The sequence below is a fragment of the Lepisosteus platostomus genome, chromosome 18 (assembly GCF_059453375.1).
Source record: "Lepisosteus platostomus isolate fLepPlt1 chromosome 18, fLepPlt1.hap1, whole genome shotgun sequence".
Classification (NCBI taxonomy): Eukaryota; Metazoa; Chordata; class Actinopteri; order Semionotiformes; family Lepisosteidae; genus Lepisosteus; species Lepisosteus platostomus.
The window spans coordinates 5,067,560-5,092,414 of record NC_142628.1 but is presented as its reverse complement, the minus strand read 5'-3'; the positions used below and the strand labels follow the sequence as shown (position 1 = coordinate 5,092,414).

At 35.9% G+C, this 24,855-nt stretch overlaps 2 protein-coding genes across 4 annotated transcripts in view; both read left to right on the top strand.

Moving 5' to 3' along the window:
* The window catches only part of ush1c (Usher syndrome 1C), a 37,220-nt gene extending 31,971 nt beyond the window's left edge, over positions 1–5,249 (top strand). Inside the window, exons 22-27 of the mRNA XM_088611124.1 lie at positions 55–96; positions 846–899; positions 1,940–2,039; positions 3,334–3,443; positions 3,864–3,919; positions 5,001–5,249. Of these exons, the coding sequence (XP_088467250.1) occupies positions 55–96; positions 846–899; positions 1,940–2,039; positions 3,334–3,443; positions 3,864–3,919; positions 5,001–5,094 (456 nt within the window). The 3' untranslated portion in view covers positions 5,095–5,249. The remainder of the gene's footprint in view (positions 1–54; positions 97–845; positions 900–1,939; positions 2,040–3,333; positions 3,444–3,863; positions 3,920–5,000) is intronic.
* A 4,672-nt stretch (positions 5,250–9,921) lies between these two features.
* The window catches only part of abcc8 (ATP binding cassette subfamily C member 8), a 57,567-nt gene continuing 42,633 nt past the window's right edge, over positions 9,922–24,855 (top strand). For 2 of the 3 annotated variants that reach the window (XM_088611063.1, XM_088611062.1), the window contains exons 1-6: positions 9,922–10,267; positions 14,122–14,284; positions 15,165–15,306; positions 16,808–16,929; positions 17,553–17,719; positions 23,480–23,722. In XM_088611063.1, coding sequence (XP_088467189.1) covers positions 10,247–10,267; positions 14,122–14,284; positions 15,165–15,306; positions 16,808–16,929; positions 17,553–17,719; positions 23,480–23,722 — 858 coding nt within the window. In that variant the 5' untranslated portion in view covers positions 9,922–10,246. Of the gene's footprint in view, positions 10,268–10,954; positions 11,132–14,121; positions 14,285–15,164; positions 15,307–16,807; positions 16,930–17,552; positions 17,720–23,479; positions 23,723–24,855 lie in introns of those variants that run through there. The other variant, XM_088611065.1, reaches the window with a different exon arrangement.

The following is a 24,855-nucleotide window of genomic DNA, read 5'->3' as shown; positions in this document are numbered from 1 at the left end:
TGTACATTTCCAAGAAGATTACAATGAGATTAATATATGTTGTTGTTTTTGTAGGGTTTTCAGAAATATGTGGAAGACTTTGATCCATATTCTATGGTATGCTGACATTTACTTTTTATTTTTTGTATTTGCACAGAATTTTTTACTACATTACAAGGTACAAATGTGCATATTTATTGGTGGAATGTTTTTCAAATTCTTAATTGTGATACAGTGTATACTGTATACTGTATATAATGTATATAAGGTGTAGTATATACTGTATATCTGGTGTTTTGTTGTAGTATCCACTTCTTTTGAACAGATGTCTTCAGAATTGTTACAGGTTTAGATTACAGTAATTGAGATTTTACAATATTTTGCGATATAGACAAACATATCTTTTGACAGATGATGTGCCCTTGAAAAAATGAAAAAGTCATCATTTTGACCCAATAATAAGTCTGTTAATATAATTCTGCTTGATTGCAAATCAGATTATTTTCATTAATATAGTATATTGTATCATTGGATTTTAGTGAAGAATACTGTACATTAAAACGTACAGTAGCTGTAGATACTGTATTACAGAAAGACATGAACAGATCTTTATCCTCTCCCAGGAGATGAATTTCCTGCTTTTCTAATTTCCTGCTATTTCACAGTAAAACATTATACTGTGAGTCCACTGTGACTTAGGTTGCACCTCATCAGAATGTACGGTACAGTTGGACAGCATTCTGCATTTGCTCTGAACCCTAACTGGTTCTGTGCTGCTTTGAAGTATTCTCTTTTATCTTTATTTGCTTGACTTTCAGATTTGTTTCTTTGATTTGACTTTCTCTTGTTCTGTTCTCTTATTACAGTTTACCCCAGAACAGATAATGGGAAAAGATGTGAGACTTCTCAGAATTAAAAAGGTACAGCTTTTTATACTTTATACATATATACATTCATACATACAGTACAGAATATTTACAAAATATCTTTGTAGAGAAATTAAATTTTCATTTAAACTTGCTGATATCTAGAAAACACCTTTAAACCCATTTTGTTTAAATGCATGCAAAGACAAAAATGTATCAAAAGCATTACAGAATGTAATACTTCCTAGAAATTAACTGCATGGACCTTAATGCTGCAGGCTTACTTAATATTACATTATGATTCAAATACTTTATGGAAAGGCAACAGTTTCTTTGTGACTTTAGTCACACCGACTGTTGAAGTTACTTGTAAACTTAACATTTAAAGATAACTTGTAAAGATTATACTGTATGCATTCAAAATAACCCACTATACAAATTACTTCAGTGCATTGTTTCTCAAATGATTCTTCCACACTTGTCAGCCTCAGTTTTTGGAAAAATATAATGAGGTATATTTCCTCTGATTTATGAGAAATGTGGGGAATTGTTGGTAATTGTGGGGAAATTAGATTTTGCTCCTTAGGCAGAATGACTAAAATTAAGAGAAACAAGTCTTAAATCACACTTTGTCTACGATTAATAAGCATCCACTATTAAAATTGTACAATAACAGATCTTGTTACATACTGGATATGTTGTATTAGTTATAAACAAAAAATAATTGGTATTGTGTACTACCTTCCTTTATGAATTCTAAACATACGGAAATAACTTAATTTTGCTAAAAAGTACAAATGGCAACTATTAAAGTGCATTTAAGTGGTGGAAATCATGTGTGTTATATCCTTGATCAAAGACTGCCTCAAGCTTCTTGGAAAAAAAAATATGTACAGTAATACTTCCCACTTTTATCCACGGCCATGTATCATTAAACACACGCTACAGATATTTCAGGCCAGGGATGGTACAGTGACAGAAAAGGCATCAGAAAATTGCTGTGTGAAGATGAAGGCTAGAAGGTCAAAGTTGAAGTGTTTCTTAAGATTTATATCCGTTGCGATATCAAGCCAGTCCTTTTTGTTTGTGCTCAGGAAGGACCACTCGATCTTGCTGTAGAAGGAGGGGTAGATTCTCCTCTGGGGAAGCTTGTGGTTTCTGCCATTTATGATGGTGGTTCTGCGGACAAGCATGGTGAGTGGACCTGATATCATTGATGGCCATACATTTGTCATGTGTGTGAATGGTGAAGTAACGTGATTTACAAAATATGTGCAAACATAGCAGTTTGTTACAGGGGATTTTTTTTTTACTTTTTATAACACTAGAGGAAGCCTGCTTACACAACTTGAAATGAAGTTTGTCAGATTATTTTACACTGGGGGAAGCAAGATAATCTTACACAATGGCAGTGAAGTTGGTTGTTGTCAGATAAAACAAAACATTTGTTTTTTCTCTGCCATAAGGTACATTGACAACCATTCAGGGGTATGTTCTTATACACAGTTTCATATAATGGGAACTTTATATACAGTGTGCCATTTCTATGTATACATGAATCTTTGCTGAACTTTTGAACTTTTCATTTGATTGATGTGATGGGTCATTTGAACACATTTCACCACTCAATCAATCCAAACACCTGCCACCTGTTTCCTGAGAATTCTTTAACTTAACCTGGAACACAATCATAAACAAGAGGCTTTAGTTTCTCTCACACTTACTTCCATGGATCTCAGTTCAGTTCAGTGAACTATTTGAAGTATTTGTCATATGCACAAGTGCAATGAAATGCAAAAACATAAACACAGAATAGCAGCAGCAACAACATGTTAAATAACATACAACTTTAATAAAGTCAGACAAGCAGTGTGAGCAGAAAAAAAAACAGACTGACACTCTGTAATTCCTAAACTGTGTGGAAATCAGGACAGTTTCACTAGTGCCCTGCAAAAGGTAGATCGTATTGTGGCCACACTTTTTCTATGTTAGTACCTCATAAAAGAATCTATGTATTTTTGATGTATAAGATGTACAATAAACAACAATAAATCAATGGTGGATAAAACATTCCAAAACCAGTTTATGCATTTGAGTTTGAGTTTGTTTATACTGTAATATATACTCTCAATTTGTTCTAGTCTTTAAATTATGTCCCTGTAAATATACAGGAAGTTCCAAAGTCAGTATCTTGTGTGACCTCCACTAGCTCAGTGACTGCAAGGTATCTATACTCATCACATGTTCTGGCTGTTTCAGTTACTAAGTTTTGCAATTAAAGAGGTGAGTCACCCTGATCCGTCTATTTTTCATCACTATTGTGACAGGCAGAGGTCCTAGACCTGCCTTATCTCTTACTTTATTTGCTAACCATTTATGTGTAAGTAGCATGTTATTTTGTTATGTACCCTAGAGCGCAGTATCGGCCTGCTTGCTGAGGCTGTTTTCTTCTCTGATGAATGAATGTGTGAATATGTCTTAACAATAGGGGGAATAGTAAAGGGAGATGAGATCATGGCTGTTAATGGAAAAATCCTAACTGACGCCACTTTAACAGAAGGCCAGAATTCCTTGGCAAGAGCATGGAACAGTGGTGGGGTAAGAACGATACAGTATTTACTGGGGTGTCTATCCTTTTAAATTTAAACATTTTAAATTCTCTCTACATGCCATTAGTACAATCCCATTGATTTCTTTTTGCAAATATGAATTTATTTAAAAAATAATTGCTCAGGCAAAAGCGTTCGTGTATTGTTTTGGAAAAATTCAATATTCTGATATGGATGGGAAAGCAGTTTAGTTATGATAATCAAATATGGGAAATGCATCATCTTGACTGGTGTAATAATGTTTTGTAATATTGTATGTCATAAAGGTCTGTGGAAGACATGGAAAAAATTTAGTAAATTTACATAAATTCATTTTTGACTAAACTACTGCTCGCCTACAATAACGTACATGCTGTTGGGGAATTCATGATAGCTTCTTTATGGCTGCTGTTATATCTTGAATTTACAGGATTGGATTGATCTAGTGATTGCTGTGTCTCCTCCAAAGGAATATGAGGATGAAGTGTATGTATTTTCTTCTAATCAATCACTAGCTTTCTTTGGTCTGCAGAGGAATACAAGCATTTATTTGACTTGTTCTAAATCCATATGTGGACAATAGCTAAAGTAGTAATGTTGCTCATTTAATTTAACAAAAACATACCAGAAAACCATTAATGTACTACTACAACTAATAATTGAGGAAAAATGCGTAAGTCTTTTGTATTTAATTTAGCAGGCTTTTTTATATTGTACCTTTCACTACTACTGTATGTAGTTGATCATTTGAACATAATAGACATACTGTAATGCATGTAAAAAATGCTAGCCCCAGTCAAATGCACATTAAGGTCGAGTAGGTAGCTACAGTACATCAGCATGCGTAGGCTGCAAAGGAACAGGTAAAGGTTTATTCCATGCCGAAAGAAAAAGAGACACAAAGTCTTGGCTATGGAGTTTTCTTCAGGTCTGCTGAAGGTGCTCCAGCTTTAAAGAAGGTTCCAAATCCAAAACATTGTGTCTCTTTTCTTTTCATCATGGAATAAACATTTATCTGTTCTGATGCACATTAAGGTCAAACATTGCCCAATAACATAGGAGAATGGAGAGTTGTTTGTGCTTATAGGTTTTATTTTCTTATGGTTCGCTTTGCTTTACTGACTGCACCACATAACCAACATCATATGTGATGATTTGCTTCAGTGATCAGACGGTTATCGCAGTCTTTAAAACAAAGTTTTAAAGTGTTTCAGACCAGGATTACATTGTATATTGCATTTTGGGAGGGCTGTTTCATTGTCCTGAATGAGCGACATACAGAGATGATCCTATATTGTTTCTATAATTGTTTCAAGAAAATGATGGTTTTATACATTAAAAGATTTAATAGTTCTTTTTCAACCCTAATTTATAAAATGGTCTGCAAAATAAATGAAATGAGATATGAGTGTAAAACCTTGGAAACATACTGTAAGAGGATGCATGGTACAAATTTGCAGTCTGACCCATCCCTACTGAATGAGTAAGAAGAGCCGTTTTCACAACCTCGAAAACAATTATTCATTTCCTCTCTTTAATACCAGTACTGTACTATTTGTATGTTCAGCCCTAAAGCAGCATCAGTCAGTCCCACTGCAAACAGAAAGGTTTTCGAAGGCAGCGCCTCTGTATACAGACAAGGCTACCTGCTCCAGCTGTAGCTCCTTCAGTTTCCTAATGGTAACTATGTAGTGACCTGGCGTTTTGGTGTTAGACTTTCAAGGGCATGTATCAATGTATGCATCATCTTCATGTCACAGTCTCTAGAGCTATTCCTTAATCAGCCTTGTCTGTCTTTTGTTTTACTGGTTGAATGTAGAACAACACACTGTACAAAGTACTACTGGAAACAGACATTTCAGACCAACTCTGCTCTGTCCAAAGTTAGTTAATATAGACGGATTTCAATTGTCTGAATTGATTATTTGTCAGAACATGATTAAATTGTATCAACATCTGTACTTGGAGAGACTTTAAGCATTTAAATGTCTGTTTTGGTTTTAAAGAGGTTTATCTCTCCCTGCAATGTTTAATTTCACTTACCTGCGATGCACTGGATAACGCAACAAGGAACATCTCTCAGAAACATGGCTGTACACACAGAACAGCCATTATGTTATTGTTATTGTGAATTACCTGTTTCTGAATGACTCAAGTGTGAAAATGCTTGGTTTAAACCTGTTACAAACACCATGATTTTCAATAGGTTAGTCTATAGTCCACTCTCTTCACCTACGTAATTTGTAATAATTGACATTTTGTTAAATAAAATGTCGATATGTACTGTATAGACCTCAAAGTGTATTTTGGGGCTGTTGGTAACCTTTAGCAGTAGTTCTGATTGATGTTGTAATAAGGGACTGTTACATGTTGTGGCACATACAATATTATATCCCCAATTAATATACCTACAGTGCTTCATTTCTGAAAACAGTTTTCACAGCATGTTGCATGCAGTCTTCCTTTAAGTCCATCTTCAGGTTTAAGGTATCTGTTCTTATTCCATTGTTAATGATTCAGATGTGTGTGTTTTAGTCCAATTAGAAGGTCTAAAACAAGATGAAGGGAGGTTTTTGGAGATTGAAAGCAAATATCGTAATCTTTTAAAGAAATCATCTTTCTTTAAAGCTGATTACATTAAAATAAAGCAAAACTGTTTTCTACAGGTTTACCTGAATGTGTATTAAGTAGGAATACTTACCCACTCACAACCGAAGAAACATTGTGTTTCCTTTCTTCATTTTTCAGCATGGAATAAACTTTTTTTCTAAACAGGAATACTGTACTTCATCTTTTGGTTTTCAAATTTATTTTCAGCATAAAAGATTACAAGAAATGTAGTACTGCTTGAATTATTTTAGTATTGCAAGTCATATTTAACTCAAAATGTGTTTCATTTTTCAAAATCAACATTTTTATGTGTTTTAAAGAGTAAAGAGCTTGACATTCTTATCATTTTTATCACATTTGTTGAGGTGCACCTACATATTGGACCGCCAGCTTGTTCAAATTTTTATAGCAATGAATTGTCTGTGAGATTAAAGGCTTACAGTACAGTACATGACTTAGCTTTTTTCATTAAAACTTTTTTATTTTGTTTTATTTGCAGGACCTTCTTTTAAGAATCAGAAGACAAGATGGATCCTTTGCCTTTAGGAGTGTCTATGTTTACTTCATTGTGGTTAATTTTTTTTTTTTTAAGATGATCATTTTGCCTTGAAAAAGAAATTAAGCTGATATTTCACAGAATAATGTACACTGTATGCCTGGCTAAGCCCTGTGTCACCTACATTCACATGCCAGTCAGACAAAGCAGTCTTTTGAACTGCTTCATGGAAATATAAAACACTTAATGTTTGAAGTGACTGGTGAACCTCCTCAGGGATCTTCTGAATAGCACTTCCCTAATAGTCCTTTAACAGAAGCAGAGACATCTCCTTAACGATGCGATTCCTTTGGTACGAGCTTCTATCACACCCTGACTAAGTAGCCAACAGTCTCATATCAGTGTTCCTGAGACCTGCCAACCCTTTTGAGAAAAGGCCACATGAGGTTTTTTTTTGCTTACAGTATGTTTTGCAAGGCCTGCATACTTATAGTTACTGTCTCAGTGGACTTCCCTACTAAGGCTGCTTTCAGGACAAGTGGCAGTTTAGTATCTGTTTTCGCCAAAATTAAGGAAGAAATCATGTGAAATTCATCTCATCATATCAACATTGTGAGTGTCATAGTGCTTTATTGTGACTTATTATACCGTGGGAATAGCCGAGATAAAAGTTATATTGAAACAGACATTTATGCTTTTGAAATGAATTCAGGAAATGTGTTGTTGCTGTTTATTAAATAATTATTTTAAGATATTTAAAACAATAAGAATGTAATATCTGTGTACACTTTAGTGTACTAACATTATCAATTGCCATTTCTACAATATTTTTGTAATTATGTGTTGCAACAAAGTCTGATATAACTGATAAAGTCCTGCTGTATTTTATTGATAGTGGCAAATTTGTCATTGATGTGCCTTTTTGTCAAAAACATAAAATACAGTTATCACACAGTGGCACAAGGTCCAATCCTTGCAATTTCAGAATTAATAAAATCCTTATCCCAGATTGAAAAGTTCTGATTGTTTTGTGTTTTTCTCTTGTTTTTCTTTTAGAATTTCTTCTAAAGAGAACACAAAATAGTAAAGTATTATAGTCTTGATCTGGCCTCGTTTTTTGCCAAGTACTTAGTTTGTGAGACTCCGAGACTGAGATACTCCATGTCGGTATCTTTATATGACTTTCTGCTTTAATCTTAAATCAGTCACTTCCTCATTACCTTTATATTGGACAGAGTCACAAACAAAGTGGCCTGAGTTCATCACAGAAATGATGTGGACTCATTAATGCATTTTAGACTTTTAGATTGGTCCTAAAGCTCTCATTCACAAATGAGCAATGTGCTCTTGGATGTGAAAGTGCCGCTGTCCCCTCCATCGCGTCCTTTCAATGATGCAGTACGTTACCGTCAATATTTCAGAACAATGATCGTGTGGAAGAAGTCTGAAATACCCTTCAATCACAACCTGTTGCATTCGTTTGCGGAAACCATTGTAACTGACAGAAGGATGTTCAGCTTACGTTAAGTTAGTGTAAAAGCTAACAGCGAAGTCTAATATTTTTCTCCTTGTGACAAAATGGCATTCTTTTATCTTTTCAAAATTAAAACTCCTCGTTGAATACTTCTCTCTACACTGTGTATCTGAGTTAAATTCTAGTTTACACCGGGGCTTAAAAATCCATGCTGTACAATCGAATGCTGACATATACAGCAGAATAAAGCAGCACCTCGGAAATCCATAGCGATCTCAGAATTTAATAATGTCTTATACTGTTCTGTGTCCAATGAAGTAAAAGACACTTAATGCAGAATGGATGAAGTGTTTCTTCCCAAGAATTCAGTTTAAACCGTGCTCTAAATGCGTGTAATGAAAATATCAGGTGTATACAGTTGAGATTATATTGGATTCATAACGACAGGAAGGGGGCGGTGTTCTACTTGTCCATTGCCAGCTGACTATCAATGATATCCATCTGTGTGCACTTCGAAATCTTTAAATGAGTTGTAATTTGGAAATTGTATCGACACATGTGGTCTTATTTTTGGACATAAAGAAATGTATCACACTTGTTTAAGATTAATTCGATTGAACCCTCATTAAAAAAAACCGCACTGATATTGACAAATATTCCAGACTTTTACTGTAGTTGCATTTTTTTAGAAACTGACAGTTAAAATAAACGTTTTTTACTTTGTTGTGTTTGTACAAGGATCCGTGTGACACTCGCATTAACGTTTGCTGCACTGTAACTCCAAAAGTTTACCGGAAAGTCAGAGCGTGGAGACGAAGACTGACTCTTTCCAATGAGAAAATCAAATCGGTTGCCTGGCATATAAACTATGAATGTCTTAAGGAAAACGCTTTAGATCACCATGTTCTAAACCTGATATTGATGGACAGATTTTTTTTCTGTTTTTTTTTTTGTGTGCGTTTAATATCAGATTTCTGTTTTGCGCTTATTTTAATATTTGCTTTTAGTTATCTCACGTCAAATGGAATTTGTAGATCGTATTAATCCTGTACCAATCTCTGGCTTTCGGAACTGTCTTTATGCAGATATGGTGCCTGAAATGGATCTACAGTATGCAGAATGAAACACGTTACGTTATTTAGCTTGTTGCTGGCTGCTGGGTTTGTACTGTGTACATGTTAGGTGATTCCTTAATTAATGCCTTTGTATTGGAGCATACAGTACATACAAATAAGCATCTAATTGCACTTGTGCATATGAGAAATCATCTGAACTCAACAAACTAGCGTGAGTAGGCTCGGTACTGTACACTATCAATTCCCATATATTCCTCATAATCTGATCACCCGTTAAGAATTGTTTAGTCTGAAATAGGGGGAAGGAAGATGTGCAGAGGCTGCTCAAGTCCCTTATCGTGAAGCTGAAACAATAAACTAGGATTTGGGTGCTGGTGAAACTCGGGAAGGATTGCAGAGACAAGTAAACCAGCAGTCTAAAACAAGCAAACAGATCAATTAAAGGCAACCTGGTGAGCTCAGCTAGAACAAAACACGGCGGAGTTTTTGTCGTACCCTAGTTGCCCCCGCGCTCCGCTCGGGACCATGATGGGGAACCATCGCTTTGGAAATAGTCGAGAACACTTGAGATGATCATAATATCTTCAGAAGAATGTGTGTGAATGATAGTACAGTATATGATCATATCTTGCCATCAGAATGGAAGAAACACGACTTTCCAAATACCCAACAAAGAAACAAAGCGTGCCGTGTCTCTTGGCGTGACTATCTATCGGTTCAGCACCTTGGACAGCGCTGTGGAAATGCGTGCGTGTCATGTGGCGCTAGGACCCATCTACTGTGTTTCTGCCGGCGGTCTGCCAATGTTTCTGTGCGTGCTTGTCAACATCAATAAAAAGGATATCTTCACAATGGGATGTAGGCTGGAGTTAACAGGTTTTCTGACTCTTTTCTAAATTATCACAAGTTACATCGATATATATCGTTATATACAGTATAGCTTGGAAACTTTCGGCACAGATCCAGGTACTGTTACATGTCTAGTCACAACAGTACTACAAGGAACACAATGTGAATGTATTACTACTATTCGTCAAAGAGGATCGAATCGAAATCGAAACAATTCTTCATTGAGTTTGCCGTGCGTATTGGAGAAGTATTCATATTTTCGTTTCGATATATTTAGTCAACGGTGGAAACAACATTTGTGGATCAAGATGTTACCGCGGTACAAACCAGTAGGTGCTTTTTCTTTCATTTATTACTACTATGATTGATTATCTTGTCCGTACGCAGTGCACTTGTTTTTTAGGTCAGTGTACAAGAGGTGCCTAAAACTATAACGAACAGTAAAGCGTTAATGGAAAGCCGTTTGGAAAAAAAAAGCGAAATAATATTTGCATCACAGTAATGCTACTTGACAAAAACATTCCTCACACAGATCGAGTATTATTCGTGCTTCCTAAAATATATTAAGTATAATTTCATTCTTTCTAATGATGGTATTGTTATCATTATAATTGTTATTAAGTCAGTAGGGGGTTGAAAAATTATCCCATTGTTTTCAACGTTGAAAGATGCTTTCTAAATATTTCCAGTGTAGCCCTTTTACATGCGTTGTCGTTTTGATGGTGGAGTCTGTCTATCATTATCTTGGCTTCAAGATATTATGAGGCAGTGGGTCAGATCGGTCAATTCTTTTGTTTCTGCTATACTCACTACACTCAGTCGCGTTCTCTCATTGTTGAAGGTATTTTAGCTGGTCGTATGCACAGCATGGTGTTGAAACATACCCAACCCCCACCGTAAAGGAAGCAAAATCGAATACCTTTCATACGGGTTTCGCTTTCTGAAAATATATTTGACCAAATGTATATTCCCGGTGGTCTACACTTGCATTTATTTTAGCGTTTCATCCCGAGAAGTCCTCGAACGGGAAACCATTCTCCGCTGACGGACTGTATGATGCTGCACACCAGAGTCAAGGACCTGCTTTGCCTAAGCTGGCCATATGCGTTACTGTACATTACCGTGGCATTAATTATAGTGGCTATTAGTTATAAAGCTTTGACCTTTTGAAGCGCAAATTATCTCCTCCTAAAGTAAGTACTGCAACCCACCGCCTTGATGTAATGTACTGTGCCATCGACACGCTTGACATTACGTGATAGGTCTCTTACCAGATAGCCGAAACAGTGCCTGTCGTTTTCCACAGCATTTTAAACACATTTGGTTAGCGTTATTGCCTTTATCTCCATGGCCAAGTTCCTATTGATCTGTGCAAGGAATGTGCAGTATAAGGAATCTAACGTAATTAAATATAAGCAGCAAATAAACGTGGTCAGTGTTCTGCACACAAGGTAGCAACATGCAATAATGCAGACCCTTGTCTAGACTCTCAACGCCGCTGGATCTGTGAATAACCTGACTTTCAAACCAGAATAGTAATTCTTAAACTGATATTTTTATCGTTGACAAAAGCAGATTAATAATTATATTATTTGTTTTGTTGATGAACAATGGTTTCAGGGCATATAAATCTATGTCTTTATGGATTTATAATATGAGGACAGTTGTAGAATGAATTAATATAAAAGCAAGGGCGCTTTTATATAAACACTGGTAGTGTTTATTAACACTTGCAATGGTTGAACTGAAAGCACAGTTCCCGAAGGACATTTAATAAAATGTTACTATCTTCATGTCAGGTTGATGGACTGCCCATCCCTATCCCCTGTTGTTCTAAAGTGTGATCTCCTTGGTGAGAGATTGTGCAAACCTCAGTCTGCTTTGCCTTTAAATATTTAATAGTGCTACAGTATGATTGAATGCATTTGATATTTTCTGCTAGAAACATATACAGTATATTGCTGTTATATGCACAGCAGATCAGGTGGAGTTGTGTGCAGTTCTTTATCGTTTGAATTCTGGGAAACTTTAGGTAAGTTCACAATGGAATTTAGTCAGAACACTGGTGTTATGACTTTTACTCTGGCAAAAAGTGCTCTTGGCTGTTTTTAATGACTAGGTAGTAAGTAGTCTTTAGTGTCTCTTCTGAAGGAAGGTACAGTACTTCCTACAGCTGTGTTCCTTTTAACATCCCATGGCATCGGGTTGTGAATTCTGGTCTGGAGGGAGGAGAGCCATCTACTGGCCCTAAGAACGATTCAACAGTAGGCAAAGCAGATTGTTATTCAGAACAATGAGACAGTGCTTCAGTCGTGCTGGCACCAGTTAAGCTGCTTATCTCATAGCAAGCGGATCCTTATTAACATTCACAACCCAAAAATCAAATCATCATAATACGGCATTATGCAGAAATCATAAATTAATGACAAGATGAATATATTAAATGTAGGAATATGAATTCTGAAAACAAAATAGAACTTTGAAGCCAGATTACTTATAGTATTGCATTTCATATTTAAAAATGGGATGAAACATACTGTAGGCAGAATCAGTACGGATGCTATCTAAAGCATCTGGTGCCTATCCTGGAAGTACAAGTACAGACCTATCCAAGGTGTCTTTGGCATGAAACCAGAGCAACCAAACATTAGCTCACAAGAATGCAAGAGCTTGAGTAAACCTTGCAATGTCCACATAGACAGACAAGAGAGGTCAGAATTACAACCAGTTTCTTTTAGCTACTGTATGTGGAAGAAAAAAAGTAGAACAAAACAAAGAATCATGTCATGTGAGCATTGCAGAGGTATGGTATATTCCAGACCAACTACTACAGAAAGATCAAAATGAGATTTCTGTCCATTATTGCATATACCTGAAAATTAATTGCAATCTGCACACAGTAATTTTGAATGTAAATCACATTAAAACAAACACCATGGAATTGTAAAAAAAAGACATTAAAAAGTGTTTTCAGTAATACTCAGTGCTAGCTGTTGACATATTAGTACTGTGTTTAATAATGGACAGGAAGAAGTTCAGAGTCCTTCACATCTTTTTGTACAAAAAATAACACTGGTGAATCTTAAATACAGTAGGTATTTATATTTATATATATATACTGTGTATATTCATTTGGTGATGCAGCAGATACAGGTGTGTTTTCTATTTCTATAAGGTTAACTCAATGTAATATGGTAAGTATCAATACTGGCTATTGTTTCATTTATGTATGTACACATATATGTACTATATTTTGTGCTGTATACGAATGTATTAATGTGTATTTCTGGTGTTTTAATGTTATTTAGCATATATTAGAATCTTATAAACAGTAACTCCTATATGTACAGTATTCTGTCAAAACATAGTGAGAAAAATCTAGGAGAGAGAACCATTTTAAATGTCCTCTTTGTGCTACGGCTTCAAAATTAAATGTAATAAGCAATATTTTTTTTATTAATTAAGATTTAATTCATGCAATATGCCTGAAGCTTTAATAAATGTATAAGGAAGATATAAATGAAAGTGTTTGTTTTGTTAGTAGCGTAATGCTAAGTTTTGGAATCCAAATTCACATTTAAGAAAATAATTAGCCATTTGATCATGTATACATAGAGATCATGCATTTATAGTTTTAAATTGAATTATTTATTTGAAGAATGAATGCTTTAATTCAACTACAGACCCACGCACATATGATGCACTTCAGCTCTAACACCTACAGTAGGTACCCAGTCTGCCTTGCTACAAGGACATGCTGTTATTGATAAGCCATGTTAGGAACCATGCTTTTCAGTGTTCCTGATGCCTCTGAAGGTTAATGCTGAAACCGTCTTCGTGGAGCTTGAAAAGTAGGCATTTTACATGTGTGTGTTCTGGCAAAGAAGTGATTTGCATTCAGCTGAACCAATTCAAAAGGATGTCTATGCGCCGGCACGGCAGAACACGATGCAGGCATTTCTCACCGCTGAAAACATTGCTTAGACTGCACTGGAGGGGGCTGCTATCTGGATTGTGCTGTGAGTCTCCTGTAGCCATTTCCCTCAGCATCTCAGAGCAGCTATGTAAGAAAGGGGGATATTCATGGAGCATGATTCCTGGGATTTTTGGATTTGGATGCTGTTTCTCACTTTGGAGTAAAATGCTCTGAGGCTGTCCCTGTATCCTGCTCTTGTGCTCACAGAGTCCGAGCTCCACCATGTCCTTGGCTTTCTGTGGTAATGACAACAATTCTGCTGCTTACAATGTAGACAAGGGAGTGCTTAACAACGGTTGCTTTTTGGATGCTCTCACCGTGGTTCCCCATGTGTTCCTGCTGTTTATAACCTTCCCTATATTATTCATTGGTAAGTCCTCATACTTTAAGGTTGTGGAATGCTTGTATTGTAAGACATAGTAAGCAGTGTGAGCATGTGACAGAAGCAAGATCATTTGGATGTAATATATTTAGTAGAGTCAGGCTACTCTTTCCTGATTATCCACACTGTCTAAATCTTTCAGACCAGTGTGTCATTACTGGTCCCTTATACATTTTTTGTTTTATTTAATTTTCCATTCATTCACTTTGTATAAAAAATGTATTCTCACACTGTTCTGCATATATACTGTATGTAACTTTTGGATTTAAATCCTATACAGTGTACTGTTCATCATAGAGCTATCCTTGCAACTTAACAGTGAATTGCCTGTTTTAGAATGAGGAGCTATAAGGGGAATCTATTTTTTTTAATTAGAAAAGATTGTAAAATAATATTTTTCTAATTAGATGATGGTAGCATGGAAGATAATGATTAGGGGAATACAAATTTATATTACAACAATGAAATTATAGCACTAGTTTAAATTTATTTGTTTTTAGATCGTTCAGATCATAAGCCCACTTAAATTTTTATTGATTGGTTGACAAAGTCACTCACTAATACCTCTGAAAATGCAAGGTTCTGTTACTCATTTATAGTGTTGTTTCTGCTGCAGCAATATGTACAAAGTAGGGTACCTTGGTAAAGAGGAGGACTGTCCCCACTACAATTTGAATCTCTAAACCTTTAGACTGGAGTCTTGACCACTGCTTCACACTGCTGTCTGGTTGCTAGCATATTATAGAAATTGATTTGTGCCACTGGCTGTAAATTAAAACCCCCTTTGGATATTGTCATTTCAATCCAAAAGGTCATTTCTTTCCATTTCTTTTTAAATAAAAGTAAGTGGTGTTCTGCTTCCATATAGGATGGGGGAGTCAAAGTTCAAAGGTACACATTCATCACAGCACGTGGCTGCACTTCCCCGGCCATAATTTACGATGGATCCTGACGTTCATTCTGCTGTTTGTGCTGGTGTGTGAGATTGCAGAGGGCATTGTGTCAGATGGGTAAGTGGATACATTTCTAGTTTTGGATACTGTGGCTATTTTTATCATGACAAGGTGTTAACTGCTAAAGGCTGATTTGCAGAGAGCCTTCTAGCTGTAGAAAAATCTGTGAATCGCCATCAAGCCGCAGAAAACTCATGGTGTGACCTAAATTAACACACCCTTGCTTTAAATCTTAAAAAATAATCAGTTTTAGTGTGTCCTACAGTACATAGCTTATTTGTAGCACAAATAACTTTATTTATAAATAATATATAATCTATGATACACAGTGCATGCAGCATTTTTAGAATGAAACTCATATACCTGTACACCATTGCCCATTAGGACAAGGAAAGTGATTATCAATGTTCAAATCTGTTTTGAAGTAAAGAGTCAAAGTGTGCAGTGTAAGATTGTCATCCCTAGTTGTCAATACAAAGTAAAACTAAAAACCACGACTACCCTGGATTTAGTGGAATGTGCAGTCCCCCTGTCCTTGAGTGGCTAATTTGTATTTGAGATCCACTCTAAAAATGTGCACCTCCCCCTACAAATAACACACATACAGTACAGCACGTAAGCACATTTTTCACAATTTTTAACCTACTAGCTAAATTAATTCGAGCTGTTCCACTCTGTTGTCATCATACAAATTATACACATTTATATCTGTTAGTAAATTTCCTAACTGCTTTATCCAGTACAGGGTCGCAGGACATCAGTCCACTTCAGGGCACACACAATTCCAAACATGCACAGACTCGCAGCAGGGCTAGCTTATCCAGAATCCAGTCAACTTACCAGTCTATCCTAGGACTGTGGGAGGAAACTGGAGCACCCAGAGGAAACCCACGTGAACATGGGGAGAACCCAGACGGACAGCACCCCAGGAATTGAATTCTCTGCCCCGCTGTGTTGCATGCACCGGGTTCAGAGATATGTTAGATTTAATGGCCATTCAAACGTAAGACTGCAAAAACTCTCACTTTCTGTCAGCAAAATTTTTTTTAATTATAACAAATAGCATCTCGTAATATCTCCTTACAAGAAATGGGGAATGACAGACATATCAGTTAAGTCGATTTTCTTAATGCCGGTTTAATACTGATTCTCTGAGTGCACAGAAACTAAGCATAGACTTGGACTGAATTCGGGGAACATGCAAAGGGTAACAGAATGGCTGTAATTTGGTAGCTTCCTGTGATAGAAATCTCTCACACAGTGACCAGGGCTCTTGGACTCTTATGGTAATTACCTTATTGTTTATGGATGCCCCCCCCAGATTTACATTCTGTGATTTGACAATTTCACTGCAGTTGCAATATTCTTTCAGTGAACACAGGCAGATCCTATGCATAATGGATGTGACCCGGTCTTGACATCTTGAAAAGAACAGCAGACAAATTGCCTTTCGTGCATTTATGCTGATCATTATTGTGCCGTTTCTGCTTAGTTCAGCTCTGTCAAACTACAGATGATGGGCTGTCTTTGCATGGTAAGACTCTCTGCTTTTGTACAGGTGTACAGAGTCCCACCATCTGCATCTTTACATGCCTGCTGGACTGGCATTCATGGCTGCAATCACATCCATTGTCTACTATCACAATATTGAAACCTCGAACTTCCCCAAGTTGTTGCTGGGTAAGCCGGAATGTAACGATGTTTTCCAAGTTCCATTTTCTTCTGCTGTTGTTCAATTGTGGCCTCGATGCAGAGAATTCTTTATTGGATTTGTTCAACAGGATATTGCAAGGAAGATTATTTTCCCATGACCACACGTCACATTCAAATATCCTTTCTTTCAAAATCCTGTACCCTCTCAAAACATAGACAGAGGCTGTAAAATCAAATTTCACATGTTGGGTTTGTGCTGAAAGTGATTGCCCTGGATTTGTTGACCTGCTTTTATTAATTAATGGTTTATGATACAGTAGCTTCATCTGTAATATATATTTCAATCTGAACAAAAGAATGTAAAGAGACAAGCGAGAGGGCTAGATTTAGCTAAGAGGTGACTTGTGTATGTGCTGTATTCTGTGTATTTTCAGTTTCTTAAATACCTTTATGATATGTCTGGCAAACATCTAATATACTCTAATCATTATTTATTTGCCCTTGTTCAGGTAGTTTACAGTTTTTGTTGTACAATACAGTAAATGCAGGGACAGTGTTTATCACCCTTTATTTTCTAGTAAATTGCAAATTGTTTAGTGTGAAACAGAAATTATATTTTGTTTATTAGAACCTTTGCTTGTTTCTCTCAGCTCTTCTAGTCTACTGGATCTTAGCCTTTGTCACAAAGACCATCAAGTTTGCCAAGTACTGCGAGCATGGGATCGGACTGACCCAGCTGCGCTTCTGCATCACAGGGCTGCTGGTGCTGCTCTATGGAATGTTGCTGGCTGTGGAGATGAATGTCATTCTAGTGCGGGTGAGTACTATGGGACACCACAGCATCTGCCACAGGCCTTTTGTAAAAATTATTTTTTTACAAAGGCTTTGAGAAAAAAAAAACAAAGAAAGAAAGAAAGTATCTAGGACCAGAAAATAGGATCTGAATTCTTAAGGTGCATTGTGATAGATAACCTTAAAATGCACTCAGGGATGAACCTGTTGATCAAGCCTTTTCACTCTGTTTTACCCCATTCTGTGTGCCTCATGCACCTCCCTTGTCCTATCCCTAAAGGGAATTACAATAATCCAGGAGCAGTAAATAACAAAGTGATAAAATGGTGACAGGCTTTGTTAAGTGTATTGCTTTACCAATCTTCTATACTACTACCATTTAAGCAACTAAATAAGGTACAGTGTGCAGCATTACATTAGTTTTCTACTGAACCCAGAATGTGCTACTGCAGGTCCAGCTAACGATGAGTACACAAATACAGCTTCTGTTGTCAAAAACACTTAGCAAATGGAGTTTATAATGAAAGTTTCAGAGGGAGGGACCATGGCCAAGGTCAATCCACCTCAGCTGTCAGTAATTTCTAACCATTTCCTGACATAAAAGAACTATAAAGACTATATGTGAGCCATTTCTCTCCCTCCCATACATCTTTCGCATCCCTCTCCATTCCAACACTACCTGTGCAGCTGTCCCTTGGTCACTCATCACTCTGCAGGGGTGCCGAGGAGATCAGCTTGCAGACAAGCAGGCTAACCTAAATGACTAAACTAAATTTACTGTGACTTCAACATAAAAAAAAACTTTCAATACACTTAATTTTGTTATTCCTAGTGAAACAGAACATGTGCACTCTGGACTAGTTAGTGAGATTTTCTTCGTTGCTCTGTATTTAAGGCTCTTTAATTAGGTCATTCTATTTCTTTGGTTTTGATTTTTGAAGCTCTGAGGCTAAAATAAAATAATGGATTTTCTACAGTACATTAACTTGCAGAAACAGGATGATTTCTTCAGACGGACTAATAGAAACTGTTGCAGAGAAGTTATGTATGTAACTCATTATGTAAGGAAGATACAGTATGAATAGATTTATAGATTATTAAATAGTATCTTAAAAAACAAGGTATATCTTTTTTTTTGTTTTCATATCATCCCCAAAAGAGTGAATATTTGCACAATTCCAGAAAAAAATCATGTCAAAAGTATGATGTTCAAAGTGTCAGGGTAATTTTTATTCCCTTCCTCACTGAATTACAGTACTAAAATTGTAAATTTTTTAACTTAGTACTTTTTACATTAAATAAATTGTTCATTTTTACAGCCCTACATGTATATTTATAATACAATTCTATTTAAATAGAATGTGTATTTTATAAAATACAGTAAATTCTATATTCCATATCATATCCTATTAGTTTTTGAAGCAATCTGCTGTGTAGAGTTAATGTTTTCAGTATATTGTTAGAGATCCCCTGGGATTCTTTGAAAGATTAGTGCTGATTACCCCCTAGTGCCCTGACTAAATTCCTCTCTGGTTTTGAACAATCTGACATAAGTAAGGTTCCTCTGTAATTCAATTGCTGAAGAAATTTAGCAATAAAGCATATAATACCTCCTGTGTTACGCAGTGATGGATGTGAAACATCAGTGGTAGATAAAATGAGTCCCCTCATATATGTACAGTAAAACACTCTGGAACTCCACAAGATGAAAATTGCTACAGTATGTACAGTAAATGCAGTTAGAAATAATTTTCCTGGAGATAGTCAAATTCATTGGCATTCCCTTTAACTATAAGGAAGAACACTGGAACATAGCAAAATGACAAACAAGAGAAGGAAATATGGCACTTCTAGCATTTTAAGATGTTTCAACCTTTTGAATGAAAAATGTTCCCTGCTTTCATTTTAAACAGCACTGAAATGAAAAAGTCTTAGACATTGATTTTCTCATTTTGGCCTATTTAAACCAGGTCAAACAGTTTTGTTTTCCTATGCAAATAATAAAAAAGATTCAGTTATTTCAGTCTGTCAGTGCAGGATATTTCTTTAAACCTCAGACTGTTTGGTTCTTCGTGATGTGACCAGCTACTAGCTAACAGATTCAGGATGTTGGGTATTGGTCATGAGGCAGTAACTATTATTCCTCTTTAAAAAGACCTTCTACTTCCATTTGGTACAATAAGCCTGGGGCATGTACTACTCAGCATCTTTTATAAAAATGCAGAACGCACTGAAAGAGAAATGCTTTCCTTCAAAAAAGTGACTGTTGAAACTGCAACATAGTTCTTTATTAATAAGTACAGAAAAAAATTGTTATAACGCAAAACCTTTTGCTGTTGGCTTTTTTAGCTCTTATAATATTTTATTTTTTATGTTTCAAAACATGTTTTGAAAACTGTAAATGCAAAATGATGTCAGTGTCAGACACATGATGTTACTATGCAATATATATATATATTTTAAATATTTGTTTATAACAATGTATATTTCTCATCCGTGATCACACTTGAGAGAACAGAAAGCAGTCTTAACCAGAAGGTTAAGAAACCACCCACACTAGTAAATGATGTAGTGATATCAACAGGGACTCACTTGTATATTTGCTAATTGACATGTGTTTGTAATGTTTGGATAAGAAAGTAGTAAATGTAGAGTAAACCTCAAGACCTTTTAAAAGACCTGAAAGAAAGAGTATTTCTTTTTATGGACAAACAAAGCTCTAATTTGCTCATATGCTTTGGCCTTATACATTATGTACTGTAGTTGTCTATTTAGTAGTTGTACAATAATTCATAATGTAGAAACTATATAGTATTGCTTCCATGCTTCTGAGTATTATGGAATAGGTTGAATGAACAAAGATGAGCCATGTCATCATCATCATCATCATCATTCGTAGTAGTTTCAGAGCATAACTGTTTTAGGTTTCAATTTAATGCAATATCATTCTGATGGAAAATAATCTTGCAACACGAAGGGCTCTTTGTAACAACAGGGAGTGCAGAGTGTTGTTTTTCTGAAAGCTCCCAAAGTACAAATATAAAGGCTTTTTTAAAAGTATTTATATCAATAACAATAATGGTTACTTGCAAATTCTGCCATTCTGCTCTGCTGCCAGCATTCTGCTGACCTAGTTTGGATCTACAGAGAAGAGTAAAATTACCCAGATTGTATATCCTGTAGCTTGAATGACAAGATTATTCAGTCTGCTCTCAAAACATTAGGTTTCTTTCCATTTAACCAGTAAATGACCAAGAGAAAATGTATTGGTGTTGTGAGATAAAAAATGATTTTTTAATTTTGAAACAAAAAAAACATTATCAGTACTGTGATGGAATAACTTTTATTCCAGCATTCAGTATATGAGTTTCATTGTGTGTTTTTTGAAGATACCAAGCCAAAAACATATGATTCATATACTGTACATTTTAGCTTTTTTATTTACATGTTTGTAAAAGCCATAATTTAATTTCACTGCTGGATTATGGACCTCCCTTCTATTGCACAGCAAGATAAATTTATCACTGTGTCAGAATTCCCTGTATGCTCTGCACTTCCAAATGATGAATATTCCTGCCCAGAGAAGAATCCTTGCTTTTCTGTTTTCACAAGCAGTGTAGAGAGAATAAGTACAGAGGAAAACAAAAAGGACTCACTAATTGACTCCATGGATTAACCTTTCAGAAGACAGGTTTAATGGGGCTCCTGTACAGTTTTGTGCTCAGTGAAGATACCATGCTAAAGGAGTCTACTGATCTTCTTTAGGGGTTGAAACACTAGCAGGACTTCTCTACTGTATATCTCCCAATTACAAATCAGCACAATTCCCTGGCCTCTCCGAGCCGATGCTTTAAAATTCCATATAAAGGGAAGTCATTCAAAAAGCCATGAATTTAATAACTATATCAGCAACAAACTGTTTTATTTTCCATTTATTAAAATGTGTTACATTCCAAATTATGTTACAGCACAAATAATTACTATATAATCTTTGCAGTAGAATGCTTTGCAGTGTTTAACCAGTATGTTAAGAGCAGATTAATAAAATAATCAGATTCATGTCAGTTTTCAGATGTAAAGGTATCTGAAAAGGATTTTTTTTTTAACGGAGGAAATTCATTATCGTGTGAAATGTTAATGAAAGTGAATTTTCTTCAAATATTTTGGCTAATAATAATAATAATAATAATAATAATAATAATAATAATAATAATAATAATAATAATAGCTGAGGAAATTCATAATATGTGGAGAAAAAAAATGCTCAAAATAAAGTAAATACACATTAAAAAACAAACAACAGTGCTAGCCAAAAGCATATACACACATCTCACTCTGCCCAGATTACACTATCATTATACTAACCCAATTACTTCATACAGGAAACAGTCACTTAGCTGCAATTATTATACCAATTTTACAGGGAGCAAAATATTTCTTGTATGCATTTATTTGGCCATAGGTTCCTAAAATGCCTCCCTGAAGGTATCATTTGAAATAGTTCAAAACATGTAACTTTCTTCATGCATACATTAATGTGACAAATGATAATGGCTTTAATGCACCCACTCACATAACAGCTATAAATATTTCTCTCACTAGACTGCCTTGTATTCATCCCAATATCAGCTGTTAAGAATTACATGAAAAGGCAGAGTCAACAACAGACACACAAAAATAGCAGGTTTAAGTGAAAATAACTTTTCTTCACTTGTGAAATGATAGTATCATTATGCATGTGTTTGATTCAGGCATTGAATGCAATGTAGCTGTACTGTAGGAAGTTATGTCTTTCTTCAGATAAACTACTCTCCAGTGTTACTAAATGAGGTTTATAACTAAATATTTGGGAGGGATTACAACAGCCAAGTTCAATCAGACTCAGCTGTCTGTAATTCTTAATCTAACCTGATGCCATTTGCTGTATGCGATCAACTCTTTCCCTTCCATACTGTATGTGTTTTGCATTCTTCCTCTATCCCTTCATCTCCACCTCTGCAGCTGCCCCTTGGTCACTCCTCATGCTGCAGGGGGTCCCAGCCTCCTCGTCCAACAGCCAGGAGGTCTGCCCTCAGCCCTGAGGGTTAAGCCAAATTCATTATGACTAAAACACTCAATAAACTGTTCAATACGCTTGATTCCTGGATGTTGTTTTCCCTTGTGGAAAAAAATAATATCTGTAGCAACCTTGAATCCACCAAAAAGAAATTGCATTACTATGAAAAAAATGTGACTATTTTGTCAAATGTATTTTATTATAGAAATTTAATTTTCAGTTGAAATCCAAGCTACTCCTGACTAACAAGTAAGCAGAAAAATATTTTAACCAAATTCTCAGTTAGGTCTGATATGAATTCTTGATAGAGAGGTAATGTTTGATATAGCACTTTAAAGGTGTAAAGGAAATAGTTCTGTATACTGTATGTTTTCAGCTGCAGAACAGATCTTAGGGAGAAGAGAGCAGTGGATAGCTCCAATAGCCTGTCTTCTTGGTGTAAAATCGAATCCAGTGTACAGTACCTGCTATTCTCCTATAATCCCAATGTAAATAGTGGGAAGTGGCTAACAATCTTTAAATTTGTACTCTGTCACTGCCTTTTCGTGCAATTCACAAATGTAACAGAACCCTCCTCCCCTCCCCTCAACAGCATAATGTTGTTTAGCTGCGTTTCTGAAAGCTTTTCCCCAGGTTTGTATGGGGGATTTCTTTGTATGTTCTGAATGATTTCTCTGGGAGGATCCACAGTGTGTCATGTGTGGTGTGATGAGTGGCCTTTTCTTGCAGCGCTATGTGTGTTTCAAACACCCCACAGAGGTCAAGCCTCCTGAAGATCTGCAGGACCTGGGCGTGCGCTTCCTGCAGCCCTTCGTCAACCTCCTGTCAAAGGGCACCTACTGGTGGATGAACACGTTCATCACCTCTGCACACAGGCGGCCCATTGACCTAAAGGTGATCGGCAAGCTGCCTATAGCAATGAGGGCCCTCACTAACTACATGGTCCTAAGGAAAGCTTTTGAAGCACAAAAGGTAATGAGACCCAACAGCCCTCTCTTCGTATAGACCTGGTAGGAATCATGTGTTTAAGATGCAGAAAGATGCTCACCATTCATGCTTTTCAGACTGTGACATCAAATGGTTCTAACTGAAATCATACTGTATATACAGTAATAAATATATCTACTATACACTGTATTTTAATATATGCCATATCCTTTATCCCATTATTTTACGTGATATTCTTCTTATATTTTTGTGTCTGTGAACATTACATCTGCTTTTGAGAAAAGGGGTAATGGAATATTTTAGGATATTAAAGGAAAGTATCAGATTGGCTTCAACAGCTGAACATTTCCTACCGAGGATTGAGTTCAGGCTCTACGTTTGATTGCCTTCTGGGTAACTGAGGGTGCATTTCCCCATATCTGCAGATGGAAACTATTTCGATTTCACTTTGAATGAAGTGTTTTTTTCAGCTTGTTGGTGATACAGTAAATGCTTTATTTCCACGGGAATACAGCAGAACTGGCTAGCAATTAAAAGTGGGGAAAAAATGTGTTTCTGTCCTTTTTAAACCCCAGGCAAATAAGTTATTTTATTGTGTCCCACTATCATTGAAGTGCTGCAACATTCGCCCTGCTCCTAATGCAGCAGTTCTTTAACCATGAAGTGTGGCACCAGCTTGATTCCTTTGGGTGACAGAATCAGCTTTAAAACTCCTGAATGCAGCAGTTTAATATGAAGGTTACTAAATACATCTAGAAAGATGACATACATAAAGGCAAAAGTATAATGATATATAACTATATAAAATGTACTGGAATTATTAGAGAACTGTGAAATCAACAACATTATGATGATGTAACTACTGTATTTCAGAAGATTTTATTGCAGTTGTATCTTTGATATGAGTAAAGATTACCTCCTCATTCGAGGTCAAGTTTTTGGAGAAAGATATTGGTGAATGCAGATTTACTGTAAATACTCACCATCTGTAAGCAGTGTATTCTAGTGCATTATACAGTATACTGTATGTACAGTATAAATAAGAGTGGGTTCAGTACACTGTATGTATAAATAAGAGTGTTTTTCAGAACCTCTGGTGCACTTCTCTATACACATAATGTGCTGAAGTAGAATGTAATGTTGGCTGGTGTCAACAG